The sequence below is a fragment of the Melozone crissalis genome, unplaced genomic scaffold (genome assembly GCF_028551555.1).
Source record: "Melozone crissalis strain CALT ecotype California unplaced genomic scaffold, PUWL_Pcris_2 ptg000023l_1, whole genome shotgun sequence".
Classification (NCBI taxonomy): Eukaryota; Metazoa; Chordata; class Aves; order Passeriformes; family Passerellidae; genus Melozone; species Melozone crissalis.
Genome location: NW_026535801.1, coordinates 40101289 through 40125064, shown reverse-complemented (window position 1 = coordinate 40125064; position 23776 = coordinate 40101289). Strand labels below are relative to the sequence as shown.

General features: G+C 41.9%; 1 protein-coding gene across 1 annotated transcript in view; it reads left to right on the top strand.

The window, feature by feature from the left end:
* NEB (nebulin) overlaps positions 1 to 23776 on the top strand; it is a 97147-nt gene that overhangs the window by 13348 nt on the left and 60023 nt on the right. Inside the window, exons 20-60 of the mRNA XM_054277607.1 lie at positions 671 to 775; positions 899 to 1006; positions 1154 to 1465; positions 1843 to 2049; positions 2332 to 2436; positions 3021 to 3128; positions 3336 to 3647; positions 3840 to 4046; positions 4486 to 4590; positions 5425 to 5532; positions 6492 to 6803; positions 6998 to 7201; positions 7657 to 7761; positions 8095 to 8202; positions 8633 to 8944; positions 9262 to 9465; positions 9800 to 9904; positions 9997 to 10104; positions 11031 to 11342; positions 11675 to 11878; positions 12224 to 12328; positions 12421 to 12528; positions 12694 to 13005; positions 13665 to 13868; positions 14212 to 14316; positions 14409 to 14516; positions 14680 to 14991; positions 15473 to 15676; positions 16014 to 16118; positions 16211 to 16318; positions 16485 to 16796; positions 17064 to 17267; positions 17533 to 17637; positions 18319 to 18426; positions 18980 to 19291; positions 19709 to 19912; positions 20226 to 20330; positions 20792 to 20899; positions 21746 to 22057; positions 22471 to 22674; positions 23241 to 23345. Coding sequence (XP_054133582.1) covers positions 671 to 775; positions 899 to 1006; positions 1154 to 1465; positions 1843 to 2049; positions 2332 to 2436; positions 3021 to 3128; positions 3336 to 3647; positions 3840 to 4046; positions 4486 to 4590; positions 5425 to 5532; positions 6492 to 6803; positions 6998 to 7201; positions 7657 to 7761; positions 8095 to 8202; positions 8633 to 8944; positions 9262 to 9465; positions 9800 to 9904; positions 9997 to 10104; positions 11031 to 11342; positions 11675 to 11878; positions 12224 to 12328; positions 12421 to 12528; positions 12694 to 13005; positions 13665 to 13868; positions 14212 to 14316; positions 14409 to 14516; positions 14680 to 14991; positions 15473 to 15676; positions 16014 to 16118; positions 16211 to 16318; positions 16485 to 16796; positions 17064 to 17267; positions 17533 to 17637; positions 18319 to 18426; positions 18980 to 19291; positions 19709 to 19912; positions 20226 to 20330; positions 20792 to 20899; positions 21746 to 22057; positions 22471 to 22674; positions 23241 to 23345 — 7401 coding nt within the window. The remainder of the gene's footprint in view (positions 1 to 670; positions 776 to 898; positions 1007 to 1153; positions 1466 to 1842; positions 2050 to 2331; positions 2437 to 3020; positions 3129 to 3335; positions 3648 to 3839; positions 4047 to 4485; positions 4591 to 5424; positions 5533 to 6491; positions 6804 to 6997; positions 7202 to 7656; positions 7762 to 8094; positions 8203 to 8632; positions 8945 to 9261; positions 9466 to 9799; positions 9905 to 9996; positions 10105 to 11030; positions 11343 to 11674; positions 11879 to 12223; positions 12329 to 12420; positions 12529 to 12693; positions 13006 to 13664; positions 13869 to 14211; positions 14317 to 14408; positions 14517 to 14679; positions 14992 to 15472; positions 15677 to 16013; positions 16119 to 16210; positions 16319 to 16484; positions 16797 to 17063; positions 17268 to 17532; positions 17638 to 18318; positions 18427 to 18979; positions 19292 to 19708; positions 19913 to 20225; positions 20331 to 20791; positions 20900 to 21745; positions 22058 to 22470; positions 22675 to 23240; positions 23346 to 23776) is intronic.

Below are 23776 nucleotides of genomic sequence, written 5' to 3'. Positions count from 1 at the left end.
GGAAGTGGTTGGATTCACCCAAAGTTTGGGTCTTTGTCCTGTAAAGCTGTGGGACAAGGTGCATTCCCACTGGAATTATTAAAATTTCCAATGGGTGTGATAGTTCCTTGTTTAAGACTGGGCACTGAGAGATCGTGGTGAGCCTCTCAATGCTCATAATTAAGGGAGTTTCATTTTCTGTTTCTAAAGATTAAAAAATTCTTCTCCAGATTTATAGTGCTTTGACAATCCTTTTTCTGTAGGATGTATTCACAATAAGTGAAGTGCAGAAAACTGGAATTCTGTCAGTTTTGTACAAATGTCCTGGAAAGTGGAATTCTTTACACTTGTCTCTAGTTATTCAGGACACCACTGATCCTTATTCTTTGTTTTCCATGGAAAGAATGTCTGTGAAAATAAATTCTGCTTTCCATTAACGCAGGGAAGAACAGAGATTGGAAACTTCCAGTTTCAATATTTGTTAGTTATCAAAACACACTTTGCAAATTTCTTATAATACTAAAGAAAGGAGGAAGATAACGTTGCTCCTCAGCAGCTCTGTGAAGGCTATTTCTGGTGCTAATAATATTTCTGGGAAATATTATTTATTGCAAACGAGCAGAACAAAAGCAAACTCTTATTTTATGAGTTCAGTACCTTTTCAGTGCTGACAATTCCTTTGTAATTGCAGAGGCTGTACACAGATAAGTGGAACAAAGAGAAGACCAGCATTCATGTGATGCCAGACACCCCAGAAATCCTGCAGTGCAAAGTGAACCAGATGACCATGAGTGATGTGAGTTGCTGTGCTCACCGTGGGCCTCCAGTGCCTCGCTGCCATTTTAATGCCTTGTTTGAAAATGCTTAACTTCAGAGTTCTGCCTTCATGACACCTGTTCTCTTTCACATCTGAACTTAGAAACTTTACAAAGCTGGATGGGAGGAGGACAAGAAGAAGGGTTATGACTTGCAGCCAGATGCAATTCCAATAAAAGCAGCCAAGAGCTCCAGGGACATCGCCAGCGATGTGAGTCTGGTCGTGTGATACCATTCCACGACTTTATTTAAAGTAAATTACTGAGATCTTGTGATCTGTTTTTTCAGTGATAAAGCAGAACTTAATATTGCATTTTTTAATTGAGTTTTTTACTGTTCTTTCTCTTTCCTCTCTCAGTATAAATACAAGCTGGCCTACGAGAAGGCCAAAGGGAAGCACATCGGCTTCCGCAGCCTGGAGGACGACCCCAAGCTGGTGCACTTCATGCAGGTGGCCAAGATGCAATCTGACAGGGAGTACAAAAAGGGTTATGAGAAGGCCAAGACTAACTTCCACACTCCAGTTGACATGGTCAGTGTGGTGGCAGCCAAGAAAGCTCAGGAAGTGGCTACAAATGCAAACTACAAGAACTTAATCCACACCTACAACGTCCTGCCGGATGCTATGAGCATTGAACTGGCCAAAAACATGATGCAGTTACAAAGTGATGTAAGTAAGAGGTTCTTCAGCCTCTGCATTGTGTAGAAAGATGCTTAGTTTATGAAAAAACACTGTAAGATAAATAGTATTATTTTTTTAGTGTAATTAGGCCAGGTGTCTTCAAAAATGTAGTAAATTATACAAATTTTTCAACAATTACTGCAGTTTTACTTTTCCTAGACTCTGAAATATTTCATTAATGAATTTGAACTTAGAAATAAACAATTTTATGAATATTTACTCCATCAGGCTCTTCAGGAGCAATAGTTATGTGCAGACCAAGACAGGAAAAGCTTCACTTTTCTATAATACATTTTATTTTCTACTTCCAAATTTATGAACTATTTTATGCTTTATTTTGTTTTTCATCTACTTTCTGCCTGCAGAATCAATACAAAGCAGAGTATGATGAAACTATGAAGGGTGTTGGGTGGCTCCCACTGGGCTCCCTGGAAGCTGAGAAGAACAAAAAAGCCATGGAAATTGTGAGTGAGAAGAAATATCGTCAGCATCCAGACAAGTTGAAGTACTCTGTTCCTATGGATTCCATGAACATGGTCTTGGCTTTAAATAATGCCAAAATCATGGATGAGGTAAGAAAGTGCTCCTCAGAATTCATTTCAGAAGTGGGCAACAATCTACATCTGATTTAATAGTCAACCCTATTGTATGCTGAACTTTAAAAAACATGATTTTATTTTGTAGCTAATTAATGTGTTTTAAGTGCTAAAATAAAAAGACAAATGTTGCTCTGGTGGCAGTAACACATCATTGTCAAGGCAGTTTGGATTTCAAGTGGAAAATAGTATTTTAAATTGTTTTATTTAATAATAACAACAGATGTTGAGGTCTCTAATTTATTTTTATCCTTCCAGCACAAGTACAAACAAGCCTGGGAAGAAGACAAAAAGAAAATTCACATCACACCAGATATTCCACAGATTGTTTTAGCAAAAGCAAATGCATTCAATTTAAGTGAAGTGAGTATTGTTTGTAGGGCTGTGACCTTTCTCTTATTTTTTGATTAGGAATAAGTGAGATGAGAGCATGCAGAAGTCTCACCTTGCTAACCTGTAGTAATTTTCCTTTTCCCTGCTTCCTTTCCCAAAGTTAGATACCCAGAATTGCCAAGAAAAAGCCATGTTTATAGTCAGGTTATGAGGTGTTCATGTAGACCATTAAAATTTAACAGTTGCTAACAAAATACTGTCAACTTTGAGTATTGTTCATGTTTGTAACTGTATTTATTATTTTATTATTGATTATTTTATTTCTCCATGCACAAAATTTTGTACAAGGTTCAAAATGTAGGTAGCACCTGTATTTTTGGTAAAAGATGACATTATAGACAGGTTTTGGTAAACACTTGTTAAATTTGTATATGCTAAATAAAGTATTGCTTGTAATCATGCACATCTGCAATGTGGGCAGAAATAGACATTTTTATATTTTTTTATTTTTTAAGATGACATCTTCATAGATGTAACTTTTCACCAATACTTGTGCATGTGGAAAACACGTAAATTTTTGCTTTTTGAAAAGATATTTCTTTTTCCTTTTGCAGAAAATGTACAGATCTTCATTTGAAGAAACCAGGAAAAAAGGATATGATCTCAGGGCTGATGCTATTCCTGTCAAAGCTGCCAAAGCTTCCAGGGATATTGCCAGTGATGTAAGTTCTTGGGAGAAAATGTGGGCAAGGACAGCTTCCACTATCCCAGGGTGCAACAACTGGCCTGGGACACTTCCAGGGATCCAGGGGCAGCCACAGCTTCTCTGGGCACCCTGGGCCAGGGCCTCAGCACCCTCATAAGGAAGAATTTTTTTCCTTAATTTCAAATCTAAATGAATCAAAGTCTCTGTTTCTGTTCTCTTCCAGTATAAATACAAAATAGGGTATGAAAAAGACAAAGGGAAACTCGTCGGCTTCCGCAGCCTCCAGGATGATCCCAAGCTTGTCCATTGCATGCAAGTGGCCAAGATGCAGTCGGACAGGGAGTACAAGAAGGCCTATGAGGCGAGCAAGACTCATTACCAGACACCTTCTGATGCCCTCAGCGTGGTGGCAGCCAAGGAGGCCCAGGACCGTGTCACCAACACCAACTACAAACGCCTGATCCACCAGTACATGCTCCTGCCAGATGCAATGAGTCTGGAGCTGTACAGAAACATGAATCAGATCCAAAGCGATGTAAGTTTTCTACTTGTGACTTTTGTTTTCACATCGTGGCTGCAGTTTGGAAAGGACAGGATTATTTTTTATGAGCTGTCTTCTTTTTGTGGCTTTTGTTTTTCCATCACGGCAGTGTTTCGGAAAGAACTGGTTTATTTTGTATGAGCTATTTGTACATTGTCAACTTTGCTTTTGTGTCCTGTTTGGCAGAATGAGTACAAGCAGGATTACAAGGAGTGGTTCAGGGGGATTGGTTGGAGTCCCATTGGTTCTCTGGATGTGGAGAAATCGAAGAAAGCCACGGAGATTGCGAGCGATCGGAAGTACCGCCAGCACCCCAGCATGTTCCGCTTCACCAAACAGAACGATGCCATGGACCTGGTCCTTGCCAAGCAGAATGCAAATATCATGAACAAAGTGAGTATTTAGGGGGAAAGCCAGGCAGGCATTCACATCTCATCCATTCCAATAACCAGTCTGTAAATCTGTGTCACACCTTTAAGTGGCAGTGTTCCCCTGGGAAAAACAACTGTCTCAGGTTCCTCTTTTTTCATCTTTTTTCTCAATGAAACAGCTTTGCTTAAAGAAATCTTTTCTCATTTTTCTCCAACCTCTATTCATCCCATTCTTGCATAGAAATGACTGGTCCTGAAAATCTTGATAGTTTGGTTTCATTAGAAGCAAGACTGGACAAAAATTCACCTGATTTTGAATTAGATCATTTATTCGTAAAATAAATCTGCGGCAGCACCTTCGCCTTTTTACTCATCCATATCCAAATGGAAAGGTGAAAACCCTGGAAGAACCATATTTTGTCATTTATATTAACACATCTGATGTAACTTTCTGTCCATAGCATGCTTATACCGAAGCCTGGGAGAAGGATAAAACTCAGGTCCATGTGATGCCAGACACACCAGATATTCTACAAGCCAAACAGAACAAGACAAACTACAGCCAGGTAGAGTATTTGGATACATCTTATCAACATTTTAAATGAACACCTACTGAAGATTTAAGAACACAGGCGAGAATTTTGTGTAATATTTAATATTTCAGGTAATATTTTCAGGGTTAAATAGGTACCAACTTCAGGCTAGCAAACTAACAGACTAAATTGCATTATAATGTGTGGAAAATATAAGTCCTGCTTTTGAAGTCTGTGAGTATATAGTCCATATTCTACGCTTTGCATAGACTTGAGTCATGTTAAAAATTCCTTACTGTAAAATTACAAGTTAATTGTGTATATTTTTAACCTAACCTATGGGAAAAAGTAGATGCAGTGATTCCAGCTTTTCTCTCAGCTTTTAGATAGGAGAAAGTAACAATTGTGCCAGTAGGAAACACTCAGGTTTTGCTTTGCATCATTGCTCAGAGGCAAATCTTTGATTTAAGAATGCCTTACTTAAAATACCGCGCTTAAAATTAATTGTGCACAAACTGACTTTACTGTTAAATGACTTAATGAAAACCTTATTAAAATTTTGCTAAGGCAATCAAAAAGTGTTCAGTTATCTCAGATGTATATGTTTCAAATTTCCAGATATGTTTCAAATCAAGATAAGCTATAGTAGGAGCCTGCTGAATAGTGAAAAACTATTTAGTCCCTCTCCTAAGCTTTGGAAGACCATCATTTCTTGTTTATTGGTTTCCCATTTCTCAATTTCTATTCTAGCAGCCCTTCTCTCATAACTGAAGCCTGTGAGGTGACCAGAGTTTGGATCATTAGTGTATCTAAATAGCAGGTGACATACATATTACTGATTTTTATTAATATTGTTTTCAATTTTAGAAACTCTACAAGCTTGGCTGGGAGGAAATGATAAAGAAAGGCTATGACCTCACACCTGAAGCCATGTCAGTGAAAGCTGCCAAAGCTTCAAGGGACATTGCAAGTGATGTAAGCAGCATTTTAACTCAATGTGACATGCACTGACCTGGTGATTATAACCTACACAGTCACAGTAAATTGAGATATACTTCTCTGCTAGGGTGTGGCTTTGAGTCAAAACCAACATTACTGACAAAACTCCTTCCTGAGCTGTTTTTGTCCAGTTTAACAAGGGTTAATGGCATCTTAACAAGTCCAAAGTTTGGTCCATTCATGACGTGGCTGGTCATAAAAAGGGGGGAGTTTTCTGCTCTTTTGGCTGCTTCATTTTCAGAGCAGCAGTAAATTTGGTCCAGTTAGCTGAGCCCAGTGCCTATCCAAAGAAATCCTCATTACAACTCTGAAACAGATGTGGTGACACACGGACTGCTGTTACCATAACTTGGTACAAATACGACTCCTTGTTTTATTTTTAGGCATAGGGAATTTATTAATTCTTTATATAATAAAGAAGAAATTTTATTAATCATTGGGAAATGTTTCCTGTGCTTAAGTATCTTTGTATTTCATAATTTTTCATTGTTGATGATGTTATTCATCAAAATATTTCAGTGTGTCAGTATTAGGGAGTTCTGAGTCAGATGGCACAGGAGAACATTCCTATTGCCATGCTCTCTCCCTTTGCAAGGACTCTTTCTTTCCCAGGGAGAGCATTCACTGACACCAAGTCATGCACATTAGTCAAGGGGCTGCTAAAACTTCACATGAGAGCCCATAACAAATTGCTTATTTATAGAATCACAAAGTGGTTTGGGTTGGAAGGGTTGTTAAGGATTATTCATTTCCACCCTTTCTGTGGGCAGGGCCACACTCCGCTATCTCAGGTTGCTCCAAGCCTCACCCAACCTGGCCTTGGACACTTCCAGGGGTAATTTCATGAGGAACATTAAGATGAGGGAATACATTGGTGTTTTGTCACTTACATGTTTGTCCCTGTGGTTTGAGTGGTGCCACCTTTGCCGTTGCAGTTCAAGTACAAAGAAGGATACCGCAAGCAGCAGGGACATCACATCGGGTTCCGCAGCCTGCAGGATGACCCCAAGATGTTGTGGTCCATGCAAGTAGCTAAAATGCAGAGTGAGAGGGAGTACAAGAAAGACTTTGAAAAGTGGAAGACCAAGTTTAATATGCCTGTGGATATGCTGGGCTTCCTTCTGGCCAAGAAGTGTCAGGAGCTGGTCAGTGATGTGGACTACAAACACATACTGCACCGCTGGACTTGTCTGCCAGACCAGGTCGATGTCACCGAGGCAAGGAGGGTCAACGAGCTGCAGAGTGATGTAAGCTCCCTTGGGGTTTAATTCACCTATTTCCATGTAAAATAATTACTGCTGATTGGAAAGCATCTTTGATGACTTGCTTTGGATATCAGTATAGATCAGATTGGAGCTAAACTGCCAGTTAGACTTTTCATAGGGTTTAATCAATGAACAGTGAAATAATCTGCTATGGTTTTGATTTTCTCCCTTAACAGAACCTGTATAAGTCAGATCTGCAGTGGCTCAGAGGCATTGGATGGAGTCCTTTGGGATCTCTGGAAGCTGAAAAGAACAAGAAAGCTTCTGAAATACTGAGTGACAAGAAGTACAGGCAGCACCCAGACACGATTAAGTTCACAAGTATCCCAGATGCCATGGATGTTGTTTTGGCAAAATCTAATGCCAAAAATAGGAGTGATGTGAGTTGCCTCTAGAGACAGAACGTGGGATTCAATAAATGAATACGTTAATATATATTTTAAAAAGAATCTCTGGTTCAGAACATGCTCTTAAAATATCCAGATAGCAGGTGTTTATAGTCAGGGCCTCACTGCTCTTTGTGCCTTGTTCAGAAGATGAAGATCTTGAGTGCTGATAATTTACTCACTATAACTGCAAATAAGACCTTTAGTAAGCAGTAGGTAGATATATTGTTTTAATGCTGTTTCCATGGCATTACATGGATGTAAAGAAGAAAAAAGGTTGTATTTCAGTAAGAAGTCATTGTATTATTTGATTTTAACATCTTATTTTGTTTACATCCCTAATTCTTAGTATATCTTTTCTTTGCTAATTTAGAGAAAAGGTGAACTGAAATTACTGCTGTGCAGGTGAATCTTGGATCAGACCAGGGGTTTTTTTGTGTCTCTTTCAGATACTCTACAGGGAAGCTTGGAACAAAGACAAGACTAAGGTTCACATCATGCCTGATACTCCTGAAATTTTGTTGGCTAAATCAAACTTGATTAACACAAGTGATGTAAGTTTGCATTTGAAACTGGGTATAGAGAATCACAGGGCTGTATTACCTCTACAGAAAGTTCTGGGAGTAATTCAGATTAATGTATTTGCTAAAGGAAAATTTTGATCTTCAATGAAGTAATCAGAAAGCATTTAAATTTTAAAGTATTTTATATCCAAGGGTACAAAATACCTGTCATTAATAACAAGGTAGGGAGTTTGATTTAATTAAGTAAACTGTGTTTGGAAACCCATGCTTTCTCTTCAATAGTAAGAGGTGGAAAGTTGTAGCATTGAAAAACTCTCTAGAGAGTTTTATCTGCAGTAATTCCTTTGAATCTTTCTCTAACAGAAACGTTACAAGGTAGGATATGAAGAGCTGAAGAAGAAAGGCTACGACCTCCCTCCTGATGCCATCCCCCTCCAGGCAGCCAAGGCATCCCGAGACATAGCCAGCGAGGTGGGTCTGCAGAGGAAAAATCAGAGTGGGATGCAGAGGGGACACATAATCTTGAAGAAAAATGGTTTAGATTTAAAAGGAGGAGATATGAAAATTTTAACACCGTTGTGTTGCTGCCCGCCTGAAAGCTTGTATCATTCTTAATGCTGTAAAACTAATTAAATTAAGTACAATAAAAAATAAATATAATAAAAATTAGATATAATTAAATATAATAAAAATGAAATACAATATAAAGATGATAGTATATAACCATGAAGAATCCCATAATATCTCCTGGATGTTATAACAAATGCGAAAAACTTTGGGGAAAAACAGAAGCAAGTTAAAATACGTTAGATTCAAAATGATTAACTACTGTATTAACAAGAGAGAAACTGAAATGGCAGCTTGGAAAGAAGTGTTAATTGTTGTTTCTGTGTTCAATTAGTATAAATACAAAACCGCATACAGAAAACAGCTGGGCCACCACATTGGGGCCAGGAACATCGAGGATGACCCCAAGATGATGTGGTCAATGCACGTGGCCAAGATCCAGAGTGACAGGGAGTACAAGAAGGACTTTGAGAAGTCCAAGACAAGGTTCAGCAGCCCCGTGGACATGCTGGGAGTGGTGTTGGCCAAGAAATGCCAGGAGCTGGTCAGTGATGCTGATTACCGGCACCCTCTGCACCGCTGGACGTGCCTGCCAGACCAGAATGATGTTGTCCATGCCAAGACAGTGTATGACCTGCAAAGTGATGTGAGTTGTTCTTTACTGGCTGTGTCACAGCCTTGGGTTGTCTATCCTGGGTTCTGTTCTAGTTTTGAAGGAGGGGTCTGTGTGGCAGGGAAATGGCAATGGAGTAAAGTTTTTTCTTATGGAGAACCAGCAGTTGGGAAAGACAAATGCTGAGGGCAGGGGAGAGCCTTAGGAGATGGGTCCAAACACTGAATGAGTGGCTGATGGGTTGACCCAGTGGAATGTACTCCATTCAGAAGAACATCCATTGGTAGGAGTTGGCATTTCTTGGAGTGAGGAGGCTGCTGAGCTGTTTTTTTCCGCTCCTGTCCTTTCAGAACGTGTACAAGTCTGACCTACAGTGGCTGAGGGGCATTGGCTGGTCCCCAATTGGATCACTGGACGTTGAGAAGAACAAGAGAGCGAGTGAGATCCTGAGTGACAAGAAGTATCGTCAGCACCCAGACACCATCAAATTCACCAGCCTTCCTGACTCGATGCCCATGGTGCTGGCAAAGCACAACTCCAAAATCATGGATCAAGTGAGATTTCCTTGTGTTTGCATCTTGAAGGCAATGAGCACCTTCCTTTTGCAGGGTGTTGTTCTATGTCCTTCCATGGCCTGGGTTATTCAGGGGGCGATATTGCATCCTCTTGCCTCAGGGATTTGTATTCCTTGTTTGAGATAAAACTCTTTTTTTTGTGGTTGGAGAAGTAGTGGGGTACAGTGTGGAAAAGGGTGAAGCTTTAGAAAGGTTTGGAGAAAGGGATTGAGTTTCTGGGTCAGTGCAAAGTGACACTTCGGTTCGTGGAGATGATGTTCTCGTTGAGTTTGTTTCCCTAACCCTGTGTGCTCTTGTTTCCTGTTGTTTCCAGCGCTCGTACATCTCAGCCTGGGAGAAGGACAAAACCAGCATCCACATCATGCCGGACACCCCAGGGATCCTGCTGGCCCAGCAGAACAAAGTGAACTTCAGCGAGGTGAGTGGTTGTTGGGGGTGCAGTGTGTGTCCCTGGGTGCTGCCGTGGCTGGGCAGCAGCATTGTCTGAGGGCCTGGTGGTGTCTGTTGCAGAAACTGTACAAGCAGGCGATGGAGGAGGAGAAGAAGAAGGGCTACGACATGCGGGCAGATGCCATTCCCATCAAGTCTGCCAAAGCTTCCCGGGACATCGCCAGTGATGTGAGTGCACAGTAGCCCTTGTGGCACACACTTTCACACGGATGCCACGTGCTGGCGCCTAAACTCAGGGTTTGCAACTGAGCCAAATGGAGGCGACAAATCCATTAGCTGTCACTGCCTTTCAGTTGTCCAGCAAAGTTTTTGTTCACACTGTCCGCCTGTAGCTGTCCCTGCAAGTTATGGATGTGCACTGTTGCAAGGGAAGGCCTAGGTGATATGGAAGAGTAGCTGTGGGAGTTGAGTGATGGCCGTAGCTCAAAGCAGGGTCCCTCCTGGGCTTGTGAGTGCATCTCCTCATGCAACAACCTGGAGTTCTGAGGTGTTTGGGCTGCTCTCAGTACTGCCCGTCTGCATAGCCTGACTCTGCAGCTACACAGCTGAGCTGTGCATGAGGAAAGAAAACCCAAACCAAGTTTTCATTTAAAAATTAAAGCTGCATAAAAAAAGCCAAATTTTTTGTATTCATAGGTATTAATACAAAATTGCATTGCTGTATGTGTTTGCTGTCTTTATTTAATTTTCCCAGAAGTCTCTATGTAGTTATATTTTATTCCCTCAGTAGTTTCAGTAAGAGTTGATTTGGCCATTGTGCTGAAGATTGGTAAATTATTTTCATGTAGGGGGTATTGAACTTCAGGTCTTTGGTATAGCTTTAATGATTTAATGACTTTTCTTTGTCTAATTTACTGACCAGTAGCTCTAAATATATAGGCCAGGGAGAATCTTGGGAAAATGTGGGTTTTATCAGAAGGATATTGTGTGGATCCTTTTCTAGCTGTACACTGTAGGTCATCAGCTGAACACTTTCACACTCTAAATTCTCTGTGGTTTCAGCTGATAAATTGGCTGGAGGTGATGCCACAGGGGTTGCTAGGAATGTGGAAAAAATTAAAACAATAGTCAGTGCATACTGTTTTTTCCTGCAGTACAAGTACAAGGAAGGGTATCGCAAACAGCTGGGCCACCACATTGGGGCCAGAAACATCGAGGATGACCCCAAGATGATGTGGTCGATGCATGTGGCCAAGATCCAGAGTGACAGGGAGTACAAGAAAGCCTTTGAGAAGTCCAAAACCCACTTCAGCAGCCCTGTGGACATGCTGGGAGTGGTGTTGGCCAAGAAATGCCAGGAGCTGGTCAGCGATGCTGATTACCGGCACCCTCTGCACCGCTGGACGTGCCTGCCGGACCAGAACGATGTTGTCCATGCCAAGACAGTGTATGACCTGCAGAGTGATGTGAGTTGTTCTTTACTGACTGAGTGCCAGCCTTGGGTGGACTATCCTGGGTTCTGTTCTAGTTTTGAAGGAGGGGTCTGTGTGGCAGGGGATGGGCAACAGATTGAAACCCTTATCTTCTGGAGAACCGAGTTGGCAAGTCTTGGGTGCAGATGAAAATGGTATGAAGAGCCACGACGATGGGTAGGAGATGGGCACAGCCACTGAATGGGAGGCTGGTGGGTTGACTCAGTGGAATGTGTTCCATTAAGAGGAGCTTCCCATGGTAGGAGATGAGGTTGCTTGGAGTGAGGAGGTTGCTGAGCTGGTTTTTTCCTCTCCTCTCCTTCTAGAACGTGTACAAGTCTGACCTACAGTGGCTGAGGGGCATTGGCTGGTCCCCAATTGGATCACTGGACGTTGAGAAGAACAAGAGAGCGAGTGAGATCCTGAGTGACAAGAAGTATCGTCAGCACCCAGACACCATCAAATTCACCAGCCTTCCTGACTCGATGCCCATGGTGCTGGCAAAGCACAACTCCCAAATCATGGACCACGTGAGTTTTCTTTGTGTTTGCATCCTGAAGGCAACGAGCACCTTCCTTTCCCAGGATGTTGTTCTCTGTCCTCCCATGGCCTGGGTTGTTCAGGGGGAGATATTGCATCCTCTTGCTTCTGGGATTTATGTTCCTTGTTTGAGATAAAACACTCTTTTGGAGATGTAATGAAGTACAGTGTGGAAAAAATTGGTTGAAATATTAGAAAGGTTTGGGGATAGCAAAGGTCTTACTGAGTCAGTGCAAATTACAGACTCCTTCCTTTGGTTTGTGGACCTGACTTTCTCATTGAGTTTGTTTCCCTAAACCTCTGTGTTGTTGTTTCCTCTTGTCCTCCTTTCCCAGCGCTCGTACATCTCAGCCTGGGAGAAGGACAAAACCAGCATCCACATCATGCCAGACACCCCTGGGATCCTGCTGGCCCAGCAGAACAAAGTGAACTTCAGCGAGGTGAGTGGTTGTTGGGGGTGCAGTGTGTGTCCCTGGGTGCTGCCGTGGCTGGGCAGCAGCATTGTCTGAGGGCCTGGTGGTGTCTGTTGCAGAAACTGTACAAGCAGGCGATGGAGGAGGAGAAGAAGAAGGGCTACGACATGCGGGCAGATGCCATTCCCATCAAGTCTGCCAAAGCTTCCCGGGACATCGCCAGTGATGTGAGTGCACAGCAGCCCTTGTGGCACACACTGGGACTTAATTCTTTTCTCAGTTTAAAATCTCTGTGGTTTCACCTCTGTGTTTTGTGGAGGTGGTGCTGCAGGGGTCTTGGCCACATAAAAAACCCCAAAACTAACACTCAGTGAACATTTTTTTGTCCATAGTACAAGTACAAGGAAGGGTATCGCAAACAGCTGGGCCACCACATTGGGGCCAGGAACATCGAGGATGACCCCAAGATGATGTGGTCGATGCACGTGGCCAAGATCCAGAGTGACAGGGAGTACAAGAAAGCCTTTGAGAAGTCCAAAACCCACTTCAGCAGCCCTGTGGACATGCTGGGAGTGGTGTTGGCCAAGAAATGCCAGGAGCTGGTCAGTGATGCTGATTACCGGCACCCTCTGCACCGCTGGACGTGCCTGCCGGACCAGAACGATGTTGTCCATGCCAAGACAGTGTACGACCTGCAGAGTGATGTGAGTTGTTCTTTGCTGGCTGTGTTGCTAACGCAAGTCTCTCATGTAGTCTTGTATTCTGTTCCTCTGCTGGAAGAGGTTCTTGTTGGAATAATAATTCTTGGCTGATTCTGAGGGACTGATATTGTGTTGTGGCACTTCTTAACGTGGGCATTCAGTGATGATGTTTGTGTGGGGTCATGCTTCATGACCACAGAGGAATCCTTTCTTGCCATGAACATTTTATGGGGAGAGTTGTGTCTGAGACCTTTTGTACAGTAGGGCAGGGGAAGGGCAGCAGGGTAAAATATTTGCCTTTGGAGGACCAAGAGTGGCAGTGGCAAGCTCTGCGTGAAGGTACATTGTACAGAGGGTCCTGGGTGATGTAACACACCTCTCATGCCTCTGCCACCTATAGAATATCAAATAGAGAAGGTCTTTGCTGGGATACTGAGATGATAGAGAGGGTGGGTGGTGAATTCTTTGGTGGGTACTTGTGCTGTTGCAGGAGTGGGGAGCCAGGTGTGGGGCGCTGATCTTCATGGGAGTCCCACTCCTGGTGTCTGGTGGGTTGACCCAGGGAAACATGTTCCATTTGGTAGAAGGTACTGTGCTAGGAGATGAGGTTGGTTGGAGTGAAGAATTTGCTAAGTTGTTTGTGTCCTCTCCTCTCCTTCTAGAACGTGTACAAGTCTGACCTACAGTGGCTGAGGGGCATTGGCTGGTCCCCAATTGGATCACTGGACGTTGAGAAGAACAAGAGAGCGAGTGAGATCCTGAGTGACAAGAAGTATCGTCAGCACCCAGACACCATCAAATTCACCAGCCTTCCTGACTCGATGCCCATGGTGCTGGCAAAGCACAACTCCCAAATCATGGACCAAGTAAGATTTCTTTCTGTTTGCATTCTGAAGGGAATGAGCAGGTTCCTTTCTCAGGATGTTGTTCTATGTCCTTCCAAGGCCCAGGTTATGCAAGGGGAAAATCCCTCTTGCCTTAGGGATTTATGCTCCTTGTTTGAGATAAAACTCTTTTTTTGTGTGGTTGGAGTAGTAAAGAGGTACAGTGTGGAAAAGAAAAGGGTGAAGCATTAGAAAGGTTTGGGGAAAGGGCAGGGGTTCCTGAGTCAATTCAAAGCAGAGGCCTCTTTATATGGTTCACAGAGCTGATTTTCTCATTGAGTTTGTTTCCCTAACCCTGTGTGCTCTTGTTTCCTGTTGTTTCCAGCGCTCGTACATCTCAGCCTGGGAGAAGGACAAAACCAGCATCCACATCATGCCGGACACCCCAGGGATCCTGCTGGCCCAGCAGAACAAAGTGAACTTCAGCGAGGTGAGTGGTTGTTGGGGGTGCAGTGTGTGTCCCTGGGTGCTGCCGTGGCTGGGCAGCAGCATTGTCTGAGGGCCTGGTGGTGTCTGTTGCAGAAACTGTACAAGCAGGCGATGGAGGAGGAGAAGAAGAAGGGCTACGACATGCGGGCAGATGCCATTCCCATCAAGTCTGCCAAAGCTTCCCGGGACATCGCCAGTGATGTGAGTGCACAGCAGCCCTTGTGGCACACACTGGGGCTGAGTCTTTTCTCACTTTAAAGTCTCTGTGGTTTCACCTCTGTGTTTTGTGGAGGTGGTGCTGCAGGGGTCTTGGCCACATAAAAACCCCAAAACTAACACTCAGTGAACATTTTTTTGTCCATAGTACAAGTACAAGGAAGGATATCGCAAACAGCTGGGCCACCACATTGGGGCCAGGAACATCGAGGATGACCCCAAGATGATGTGGTCGATGCACGTGGCCAAGATCCAGAGTGACAGGGAGTACAAGAAAGCCTTTGAGAAGTCCAAAACCCACTTCAGCAGCCCTGTGGACATGCTGGGAGTGGTGTTGGCCAAGAAATGCCAGGAGCTGGTCAGTGATGCTGATTACCGGCACCCTCTGCACCGCTGGACGTGCCTGCCGGACCAGAACGATGTTGTCCATGCCAAGACAGTGTATGACCTGCAGAGTGATGTGAGTTGTTCCTTATTGTCTGTGTCACAGCCTTGCTTTGTCTATTCTTTTTGAGGAAGTCTGTGTGGTGTAGGAAGGTCAAAGGAATTAAAATCCTTTTTTTTCTGGAGAACCAAGAGTTTGCAGTGGTTAAAAATTGTGCAGCTGAGAGTGGTGTGAAGAGCCTTAGGATATGATATCAAAGCCTCCTCCAATGTCTCTGCCAGATGCAGATTTAGAAATGGTGTAGGACTTTACTGGCAATACCTAGGAGGTATAGGTAGAAGATTTGTGGATTGCTTGGTAGCCTCTTGTGATGTTGCAGGGGCAGAGAGACGGGTTTTTGGGACCCCAGCTTATCCAGAGTCCCTTTTGTGGCACGAGCTGGTGGGTTGACCTAGTGGAACGTGTTCCATTAAGTGGAGCTTCCCATGGTAGGAGATGAGGTTGCTTGGAGTAAGGAATTTGCTAAGTTGCTTTGTGTCCTTTCCTGTCCTTCCAGAACGTGTACAAGTCTGACCTGCAGTGGCTGAGGGGCATTGGCTGGTCCCCAATTGGATCACTGGATGCTGAGAAGAACAAGAGAGCGAGTGAGATCCTGAGTGACAAGAAGTATCGTCAGCACCCAGACACCATCAAATTCACCAGCCTTCCTGACTCGATGCCCATGGTGCTGGCAAAGCACAACTCCCAAATCATGGACCAAGTGAGATTTCCTTGTGTTTGCATCCTGAAGACAATGAGCACCTTACCTTGTCAGGGTGCTGTTTTATGTCCTTCCAACACCCAGGTTGTGCAAGGGGAGGCAATCCCTCTTGCCATGGATTTGTATTCCTTGTATGAGATTAAATTTTTGTTTCCCTGGTTGGAGCTGTAATGGGGCACAGTGTGGAAAAGGGTAAAGCATTAGAAAGGTTTGGGGAAAGGGCAGGGATTCTGGAGTCAGTTCAAAGTAGAGGCCTCTTTATATGGTTCACAGAGCTGATTTTCTCATTGAGTTTGTTTCCCTAACCCTGTGTGCTCTTGTTTCCTGTTGTTTCCAGCGCTCGTACATCTCAGCCTGGGAGAAGGACAAAACCAGCATCCACATCATGCCGGACACCCCAGGGATCCTGCTGGCCCAGCAGAACAAAGTGAACTTCAGCGAGGTGAGTGGTTGTTGGGGGTGCAGTGTGTGTCCCTGGGTGCTGCCGTGGCTGGGCAGCAGCATTGTCTGAGGGCCTGGTGGTGTCTGTTGCAGAAACTGTACAAGCAGGCGATGGAGGAGGAGAAGAAGAAGGGCTACGACATGCGGGCAGATGCCATTCCCATCAAGTCTGCCAAAGCTTCCCGGGACATCGCCAGTGATGTGAGTGCACAGCAGCCTTTGTGGCACACACTGGGGCTGAGTCTTTTCTCACTTTAAAGTCTCTGTGGTTTCACCTCTGTGTTTTGTGGAGGTGGTTCCACAGGGGCTACTGGGGTCATATAAAAACCCCAAAACTAACACTCAGTGAACATTTTTTTGTCCACAGTACAAGTACAAGGAAGGATATCGCAAACAGCTGGGCCACCACATTGGGGCCAGGAACATCGAGGATGACCCCAAGATGATGTGGTCGATGCACGTGGCCAAGATCCAGAGTGACAGGGAGTACAAGAAGGACTTTGAGAAGTCCAAGACAAGGTTCAGCAGCCCTGTGGACATGCTGGGAGTGGTGTTGGCCAAGAAGTGCCAGGAACTGGTCAGTGATGCTGATTATCGGCACTACCTGCACCAGTGGACTTGTCTGCCGGACCAGAATGATGTGATCCATGCCAAGCAAGCCTATGAGCTCCAGAGTGATGTGAGTACTTGCTGATAAGCTCTGGTCTACTGAAATGTTTGTAATTTCCTTGGAATATAAACTAGAGTAGCTGCTCTCATTCAGTATCTTTTCACTTTTGCGGAGTGAATTAATCTGAATGTAAGGGCGTTATGAAGGTTTATGTACAGCTGAACATCAGAATTAGCTCCATATCAACCTTCATAGTAGGGAATTTGAATATATTTAAATGCTGATTAACATATAAAGTGGGAAATTTTTAAGTGCTGCCTTTATATTTTGTAACAGAACTGCTACAAATCTGACCTGGAATGGCTGCGGGGCATTGGCTGGGTCCCAATTGGTTCCTTGGAAGTTGAAAAGGCCAAGAAGGCAGGGGAGATCCTGAGTGACAAAATTTACCGCCAGCACCCGGACACCATCAAGTTCACCAGCATCCCAGATTCTCTCCCAATGGTGTTGGCCAAGCAGAATGCAGACACCATGAACAAGGTGAGTCTGGATTTAATCAGGTAACTCATCAACAATGTCTGCCTAAACCCCTGAGACAGGACTGGGGCCACAGACCTGTGCCTGTGCTGTGAGATTTCACCACTGTAAGGCTGTAAAAATATAAGTTCAATTTTTGGTAATCAATGGGAAACTTGTTTTCATCAAGAGCTGATTTAATAATATCTTCCTTGAGAATTACTAAGTTAATTTGTCACAATTATCAATTGTGAATGTCTCCAAATACTCTGCTGTGTTTCTCCTGCAGCGTTTGTACACTGAGGCCTGGGATAAAGACAAGACACAAATCCACATCATGCCTGACACGCCTGAAATCACACTGGCAAGAGAGAATAAGAAGAACTACAGTCTGGTGAGTGTGGGAGCTCTTCAAATGTAACTGCCCCAAATGGCTGGATCAGGAATGTTCTAGGAAACCTCCTAGAGGTGGCACTATCAGTTTCCTTAAGTAACTCTCATATTTATCAAAAAAATTGTCAGTTAAAAATATTGTTTGCGTATTTGTAGTAGTGCATACATAGAAGAGTGAGCACTGGTGAGAAGAAATTCTATAAATTCCCCACAAGTTGTGTGTTTCCCCTGAATTTTTGGGGAGTCATTTCTGCCAGTGTGCATAATGTTGGGAATGCAAAAATTAATACCAGAAAGGTAATTACTAGTGTAATTCCGAAAAGGTGTGATGCCAGTGTTCAACATTATTTTAGGCAAACACGTTCACATCAGTAAGCCATGTCAGTGGTTTTAAAAAGTTTTACTCCATTTGTATGGAAGAAAAGTTTAGCTCTAAATTGCAATCAGTGTTACATTATTTAAAACAGTAAAGTAAAAATTAATTAACAAGTGTGTTTAGCAAAGGTCTTCCTTTGACATGAATTTGTATCAGCTACTGATCTGAGATTTTGAGTTAAAGGTAGATAAAACTGGGTGTAATAAATCTAAACCCAATTATTAGATCTACTTCCAAGCAATTTGTTTTGCATAGACTATAACATATGGAACTTACCTGAGTCCCATTGTTTAATTCTTCATCTAGAAACAATACAGACAGGCCATGGAAGATTCAAAGAAGAAAGGCTATGATTTGAGAGCTGATGCCATCCCCATCCAAGCAGCCAAAGCATCCAGGCAAATTGCCAGTGATGTAAGAATCTAACTTTTTGTTTCTTTCTGTGTTGACATCTCTCCTCTGAAACCTGAAAATTATCAGCTGGATCCTGGAAAAGGCACTGCAGTTAAGCTGTGGCCTTAAGTAATAGATTTTTGCAAGTAAATTATCATGTATGTATAAAAAAATAAATGTTGATAATTATAAAAACAATATAATGCTGCTTTCATGATAGTTGTATAGCTCATAACCCTATATGTGTAGATAAGTATTTACAGTATGTATATCAATATACGTAGTAAGGATTAAGTGCATTTAATAAGACCAGGATTATTTCTTACTAATAATAGTAAAGCACATTTCTTCAAAAAGGAAAATGATAAAAAATTTCTGTTTAGGGTTCTAACTCAAATAGCAAAAAACTTTAGTCCTAGAATATTATTAGCATGAGAATTGATTTGAATGTTTGGGAGGTTTTTTAATGGTAGGTTATAGATAAGTTTGGAAAGGTTATTGTTAGAAAAATTTAATATGAGTGACTGATATTTATAGGTGATACAGAAATGTAATATTTTGGTTTGTGTTTCAGTACAAGTACAAGGAAGGGTATCGCAAACAGCTGGGCCACCACATTGGGGCCAGGAACATCGAGGATGACCCCAAGATGATGTGGTCGATGCACGTGGCCAAGATCCAGAGTGACAGGGAGTACAAGAAGGACTTTGAGAAGTCCAAGACAAGGTTCAGCAGCCCCGTGGACATGCTGGGAGTAGTGTTGGCCAAGAAATGCCAGCAGCTGGTGAGCGACGCCGACTACCGGCACTACCTGCACCAGTGGATCTGTCTGCCCGACCAGAACGACGTGATCCACGCCAAGCAAGCCTACGAGCTCCAGAGTGATGTGAGTTCTCTGACATTTAAGTTTTGTTGAGGAATGTATTTGATATTTTACATAATTGTATCAGGCCATCTTGTTTTGATATGATAGAATCAACATTTTGAGATTTATTTTTAAATTTTGTGGCTGATTGAAACTGAACTCTCCAACAGGATGTGTTAACTAATTGATCCTTTAATGAAATCCTCTAACTCCAGAATTGCTATCTATCATTTACAATTCTGTGAAAACTGGGTAATGGTTTCACCCTTAATGCAGTGGAAATGCACTTGTTTTTTTATATTTTATCTTGTGCTTTGAATTTATTTCAATTAATTGTTGATAGTGAGGTTACTTATTGGTGAACTATCCACTATAAGTTGCATTATTGTTATTGATAGAATAACCTGTGTGGGTGATTTTTTTCCTATTTTTTAACAGAACTGCTACAAATCTGACCTGGAATGGCTGCGGGGTATTGGCTGGGTCCCAATTGGTTCCTTGGAAGTTGAGAAAGCCAAGAGAGCAGGGGAGATCCTGAGTGACAAAATTTACCGCCAGCATCCAGACACCATCAAGTTCACCAGTGTCACGGATTCCCTGGAGATGGTGTTGGCCAAGCAGAACGCAGACATCATGAACAAGGTGAGTTCTGATCCCTCTGGGTGACACATCAGAGGTGTGTGCCTCAGCCCTGGAGGCAGGACTGGGAATGATCTGACCACAAGCAATGCTCATTGGTTTATTCCTTCTCCTTAATCAATGTGGTGTTAAGTATTGTTACATTTCCACAAGTCAATCCTCTTTTTTTTAATACTATCTCTTCCTAATTTCTTAACTGATTATCCCTGTTACATTTCCTATATTTTCATTTGGTGTGGTCTATGTTTTCCCTGATTATTGAAATATTAGCCTGGTTTGGAATGCCATATCAATCTCTTCCTGTTTTCTTTTCTAGCGTTTGTACACTGAAGCTTGGAACAAAGACAAGACCTCGATTCATGTCATGCCTGACACCCCAGAAATCCTGCTGGCCAAACAGAACCGAGTGAACTACAGTGAGGTGAGTGCAGCTGAGATCTGAGACAATTAACTTGTACTTCTGACAAGTATGCTTTTGTCATCCCTGACTTTTAGCTAATGGTAAAATATTGCCAGGTTTTTTATTTTCACAAATGGTTTGAAATCAGAGTTGCTCCAGAAATTGAACTCCTGGATATCTAATTGGGCTATTGAAATATATTATCCCACATAAACTAGAAATCATTTCTACAGCAATGTATGAAAATAACTAGTTTTGCTTTGCCTTCCCTAAATGATTTCTATTTTCCAAGCATCTACAATAAAATTACAAGGTCTTTGAAATCTGCAGTTTTTTATTTTCCAGTGAATGTAGAGCTGGGCTGAAGATGTTTAAGATGCCTGAAAATCAACAATATTGTTTAGGGACTTGAATACTCCGATGTGCTCATCTGAAATGCAATTTTGTTTTTGAAACTAGATTGTGATTTTTTTTTCTCACAGAAAATGTACAAACTGGCCTTGGAGGAGTCAAAGAAGAAGGGCTATGATTTGCGTTTTGATGCCATTCCCATTCAGTCTGCCAAAGCCTCCAGGGAGATTGCCAGTGAGGTGAGAGGCTTTGTTCTCATTTCTCTATGGTTCTGGGAGTGGAAATAATCATAAGGTTTTCTACTGTCATACTTCATAGAATAGATAATATAGAAATATATTTTCATAATGACTCTTTGTAATGATTCCACTACATTGCCTTTAGTGTATGGAAGAAAGGGGGAGCCAGTATTTTTATCATGAGGAACATATCACAAAAATAAAGAAATATAATAATGTGAAGATTATTAATATGCCCCCTGCAATACTTCTGTTGATGTCCATGGATATTCAAGCAGCATGATCAAAAAGGTGTATGAACCAATGATAGAGTTTGTCAGGTTAATTTCTGATTCAAACAATATTTCTGTTCAAGTGTCATAAGGAAATTCAAGATGTCTGAACATAAAAACTGGGATAAACTATATAATGACTATGATAGCTTGTGCTTCTGATAAGGCAGCATCACTTGAGATGAAGGATAACAGATTTTATGCTCCATTTTCTCTCAAGTTTGATATTTCAACTCTTTGTATACAGAGAAAATCATGTAGTCTTAATCAAGGAGTTTTCAAAAATATTTGTTAAGTAAGTTAATATTTACAATTTCATCTTAGTAGTAAAAGAATGTGAAGTACCAAACTTGTTAGAATGTGACATTAAATATTTAGTGAATTGAAAGCGTTTTATATGAAAGGTCTCAGGTAATTATATCTAATCAAAAAGTTTCTTAAATGAAAATTAATCCCAGAGTAGAAAGGCTTATATAATATTTTTATCTTCACAAACTAATGAGTGTGTTAAACTGCTAGAACTATTTATTAATTTTTCAATACACCAAGTAACTTTTAATCTTTTCTGTTTCAGTACAAGTACAAGGAAGGATATCGGAAGCAGCTGGGCCACCACATCGGGGCCAGGAACATCGAGGATGACCCCAAGATGATGTGGTCGATGCACGTGGCCAAGATCCAGAGTGACAGGGAGTACAAGAAGGACTTTGAGAAGTCCAAGACAAGGTTCAGCAGCCCTGTGGACATGCTGGGAATTGTGTTGGCCAAGAAATGCCAGGAGCTGGTGAGCGATGCCGACTACCGGCACTACCTGCACCAGTGGATCTGTCTGCCCGACCAGAACGATGTGATCCACGCCAAGCAAGCCTATGAGCTCCAGAGTGATGTGAGTTCTCTGGCATTTGATTTTTGCTGAGAAATGAGTGTATTTTACATAATTGTATCAGGCCATCTTGTTCTGATGTGGTAGAACCAACATTTTGAGATTTCTTTTTAAGTTTCACAGTTAATTGATCATCAGATCTCCTAGAGGTTATACCAACTAACTGATATTTAAATGAAATCTTGCAAGGATTTGGACTATTTATCATTTAGCATTCTGTGAAAGCTGGATAATGGTTTCACCCTTAATGTAGGTGAAATGCTGTTATTTTTTCCACAATTTTCTTTACTGCTTTGAATTTGTTTGAATGAAGAGCTGATAGGAAGGTGTTTTCCCTTTGAAAAGAAGCACTGTGTAACATACATTATGATGGTTATTTTATTAAATTATGTAATTTTTTTTTTTTAATGTAACAGAACTGCTACAAATCTGACCTGGAATGGCTGCGGGGCGTTGGCTGGGTCCCAATTGGTTCCTTGGAAGTTGAGAAAGCCAAGAGAGCAGGGGAGATCCTGAGTGACAAAATTTACCGCCAGCATCCGGACACCATCAAGTTCACCAGTGTCACGGATTCCCTGGAGATGGTGTTGGCCAAGCAGAATGCAGACATCATGAACAAGGTGAGTCCTGATCCCTCTGGGTGACACATCAGAGGTGTCTGCCTCAGTCCTGGAGGCAGGACTGTGAATCATCTGACCACAAGCCATGCTGCAGTTCAAGCATGATGCATTTTAATCCTTGTGCTCTTGGTATTTCACTCAAAACTCTAAGATGAGCTCATGGAAGACTCAAATTTGTGTAATATTCTGCATTTTACATTTAAATATTTTTCTTGGGGTGTGTGTGCATTGGGCACTAATAGTTCTTTGGTTTATTCATTATTCTGAAGCAATGTGGCAGTTTCCTTAATGTTTTTGAAGTCCCTCATATTAATTCTCCCTTTTTTTATGTTACTTTTACCATATTAACACATAACTGTATATCCATGCTATATTTCATAGCGTCATAATAAGGTTTGGGTTAGAAGGTACATTAAAGATCATTTTATTCTAACCTTCTGCCATGGGATGGGACAATTTCCCCTAGACCAGTTTCCTATCATTTTAGTTAATGTGTTTTCCATGTTTATTGAGGTATTAACCTAGTTTGGAATGTCCTATAAATCTCTTCCTCTTTTATTTTTTAGCGTTTGTACACTGAAGCTTGGAACAAAGACAAGACCTCGATTCATGTCATGCCTGACACCCCAGAAATCCTGCTGGCCAAACAGAACCGAGTGAACTACAGTGAGGTGAGTGCAGGTGAAATCTGAGACAGTTAAAGGGTTTCTCATAAGTACAATTTTCATCACCTTTGATTTTGTGTTAATGGTAAAATATTATCAAGTTGTTTATTTTCATACATGGCCATTTCCAGAGCTGAAATCAGAGTTGGTCTTCCACAAAAAATATTTTTTCTTTTAGAATATATTATCCCCCATAAATGAGAAATCATTTCTAAAGCAAGTTGTGGAAATAGGTAGTTTAGCTTTTTAAATGTTCCCATCTTTACCTTCCCTAAATGATTTCCATTTTCCAAACGTCTACAATAAAATTCCAAGGTCTTTGAAATTTTTTTTTTCCTATAGAACAGTATTTAAATTGTCTGAAGATGAATAATATTTTTTAGAGATTCCATTTGTTTTACTGCCTAGTTGTGCTGAACTGAAATGCAATTTTGAAT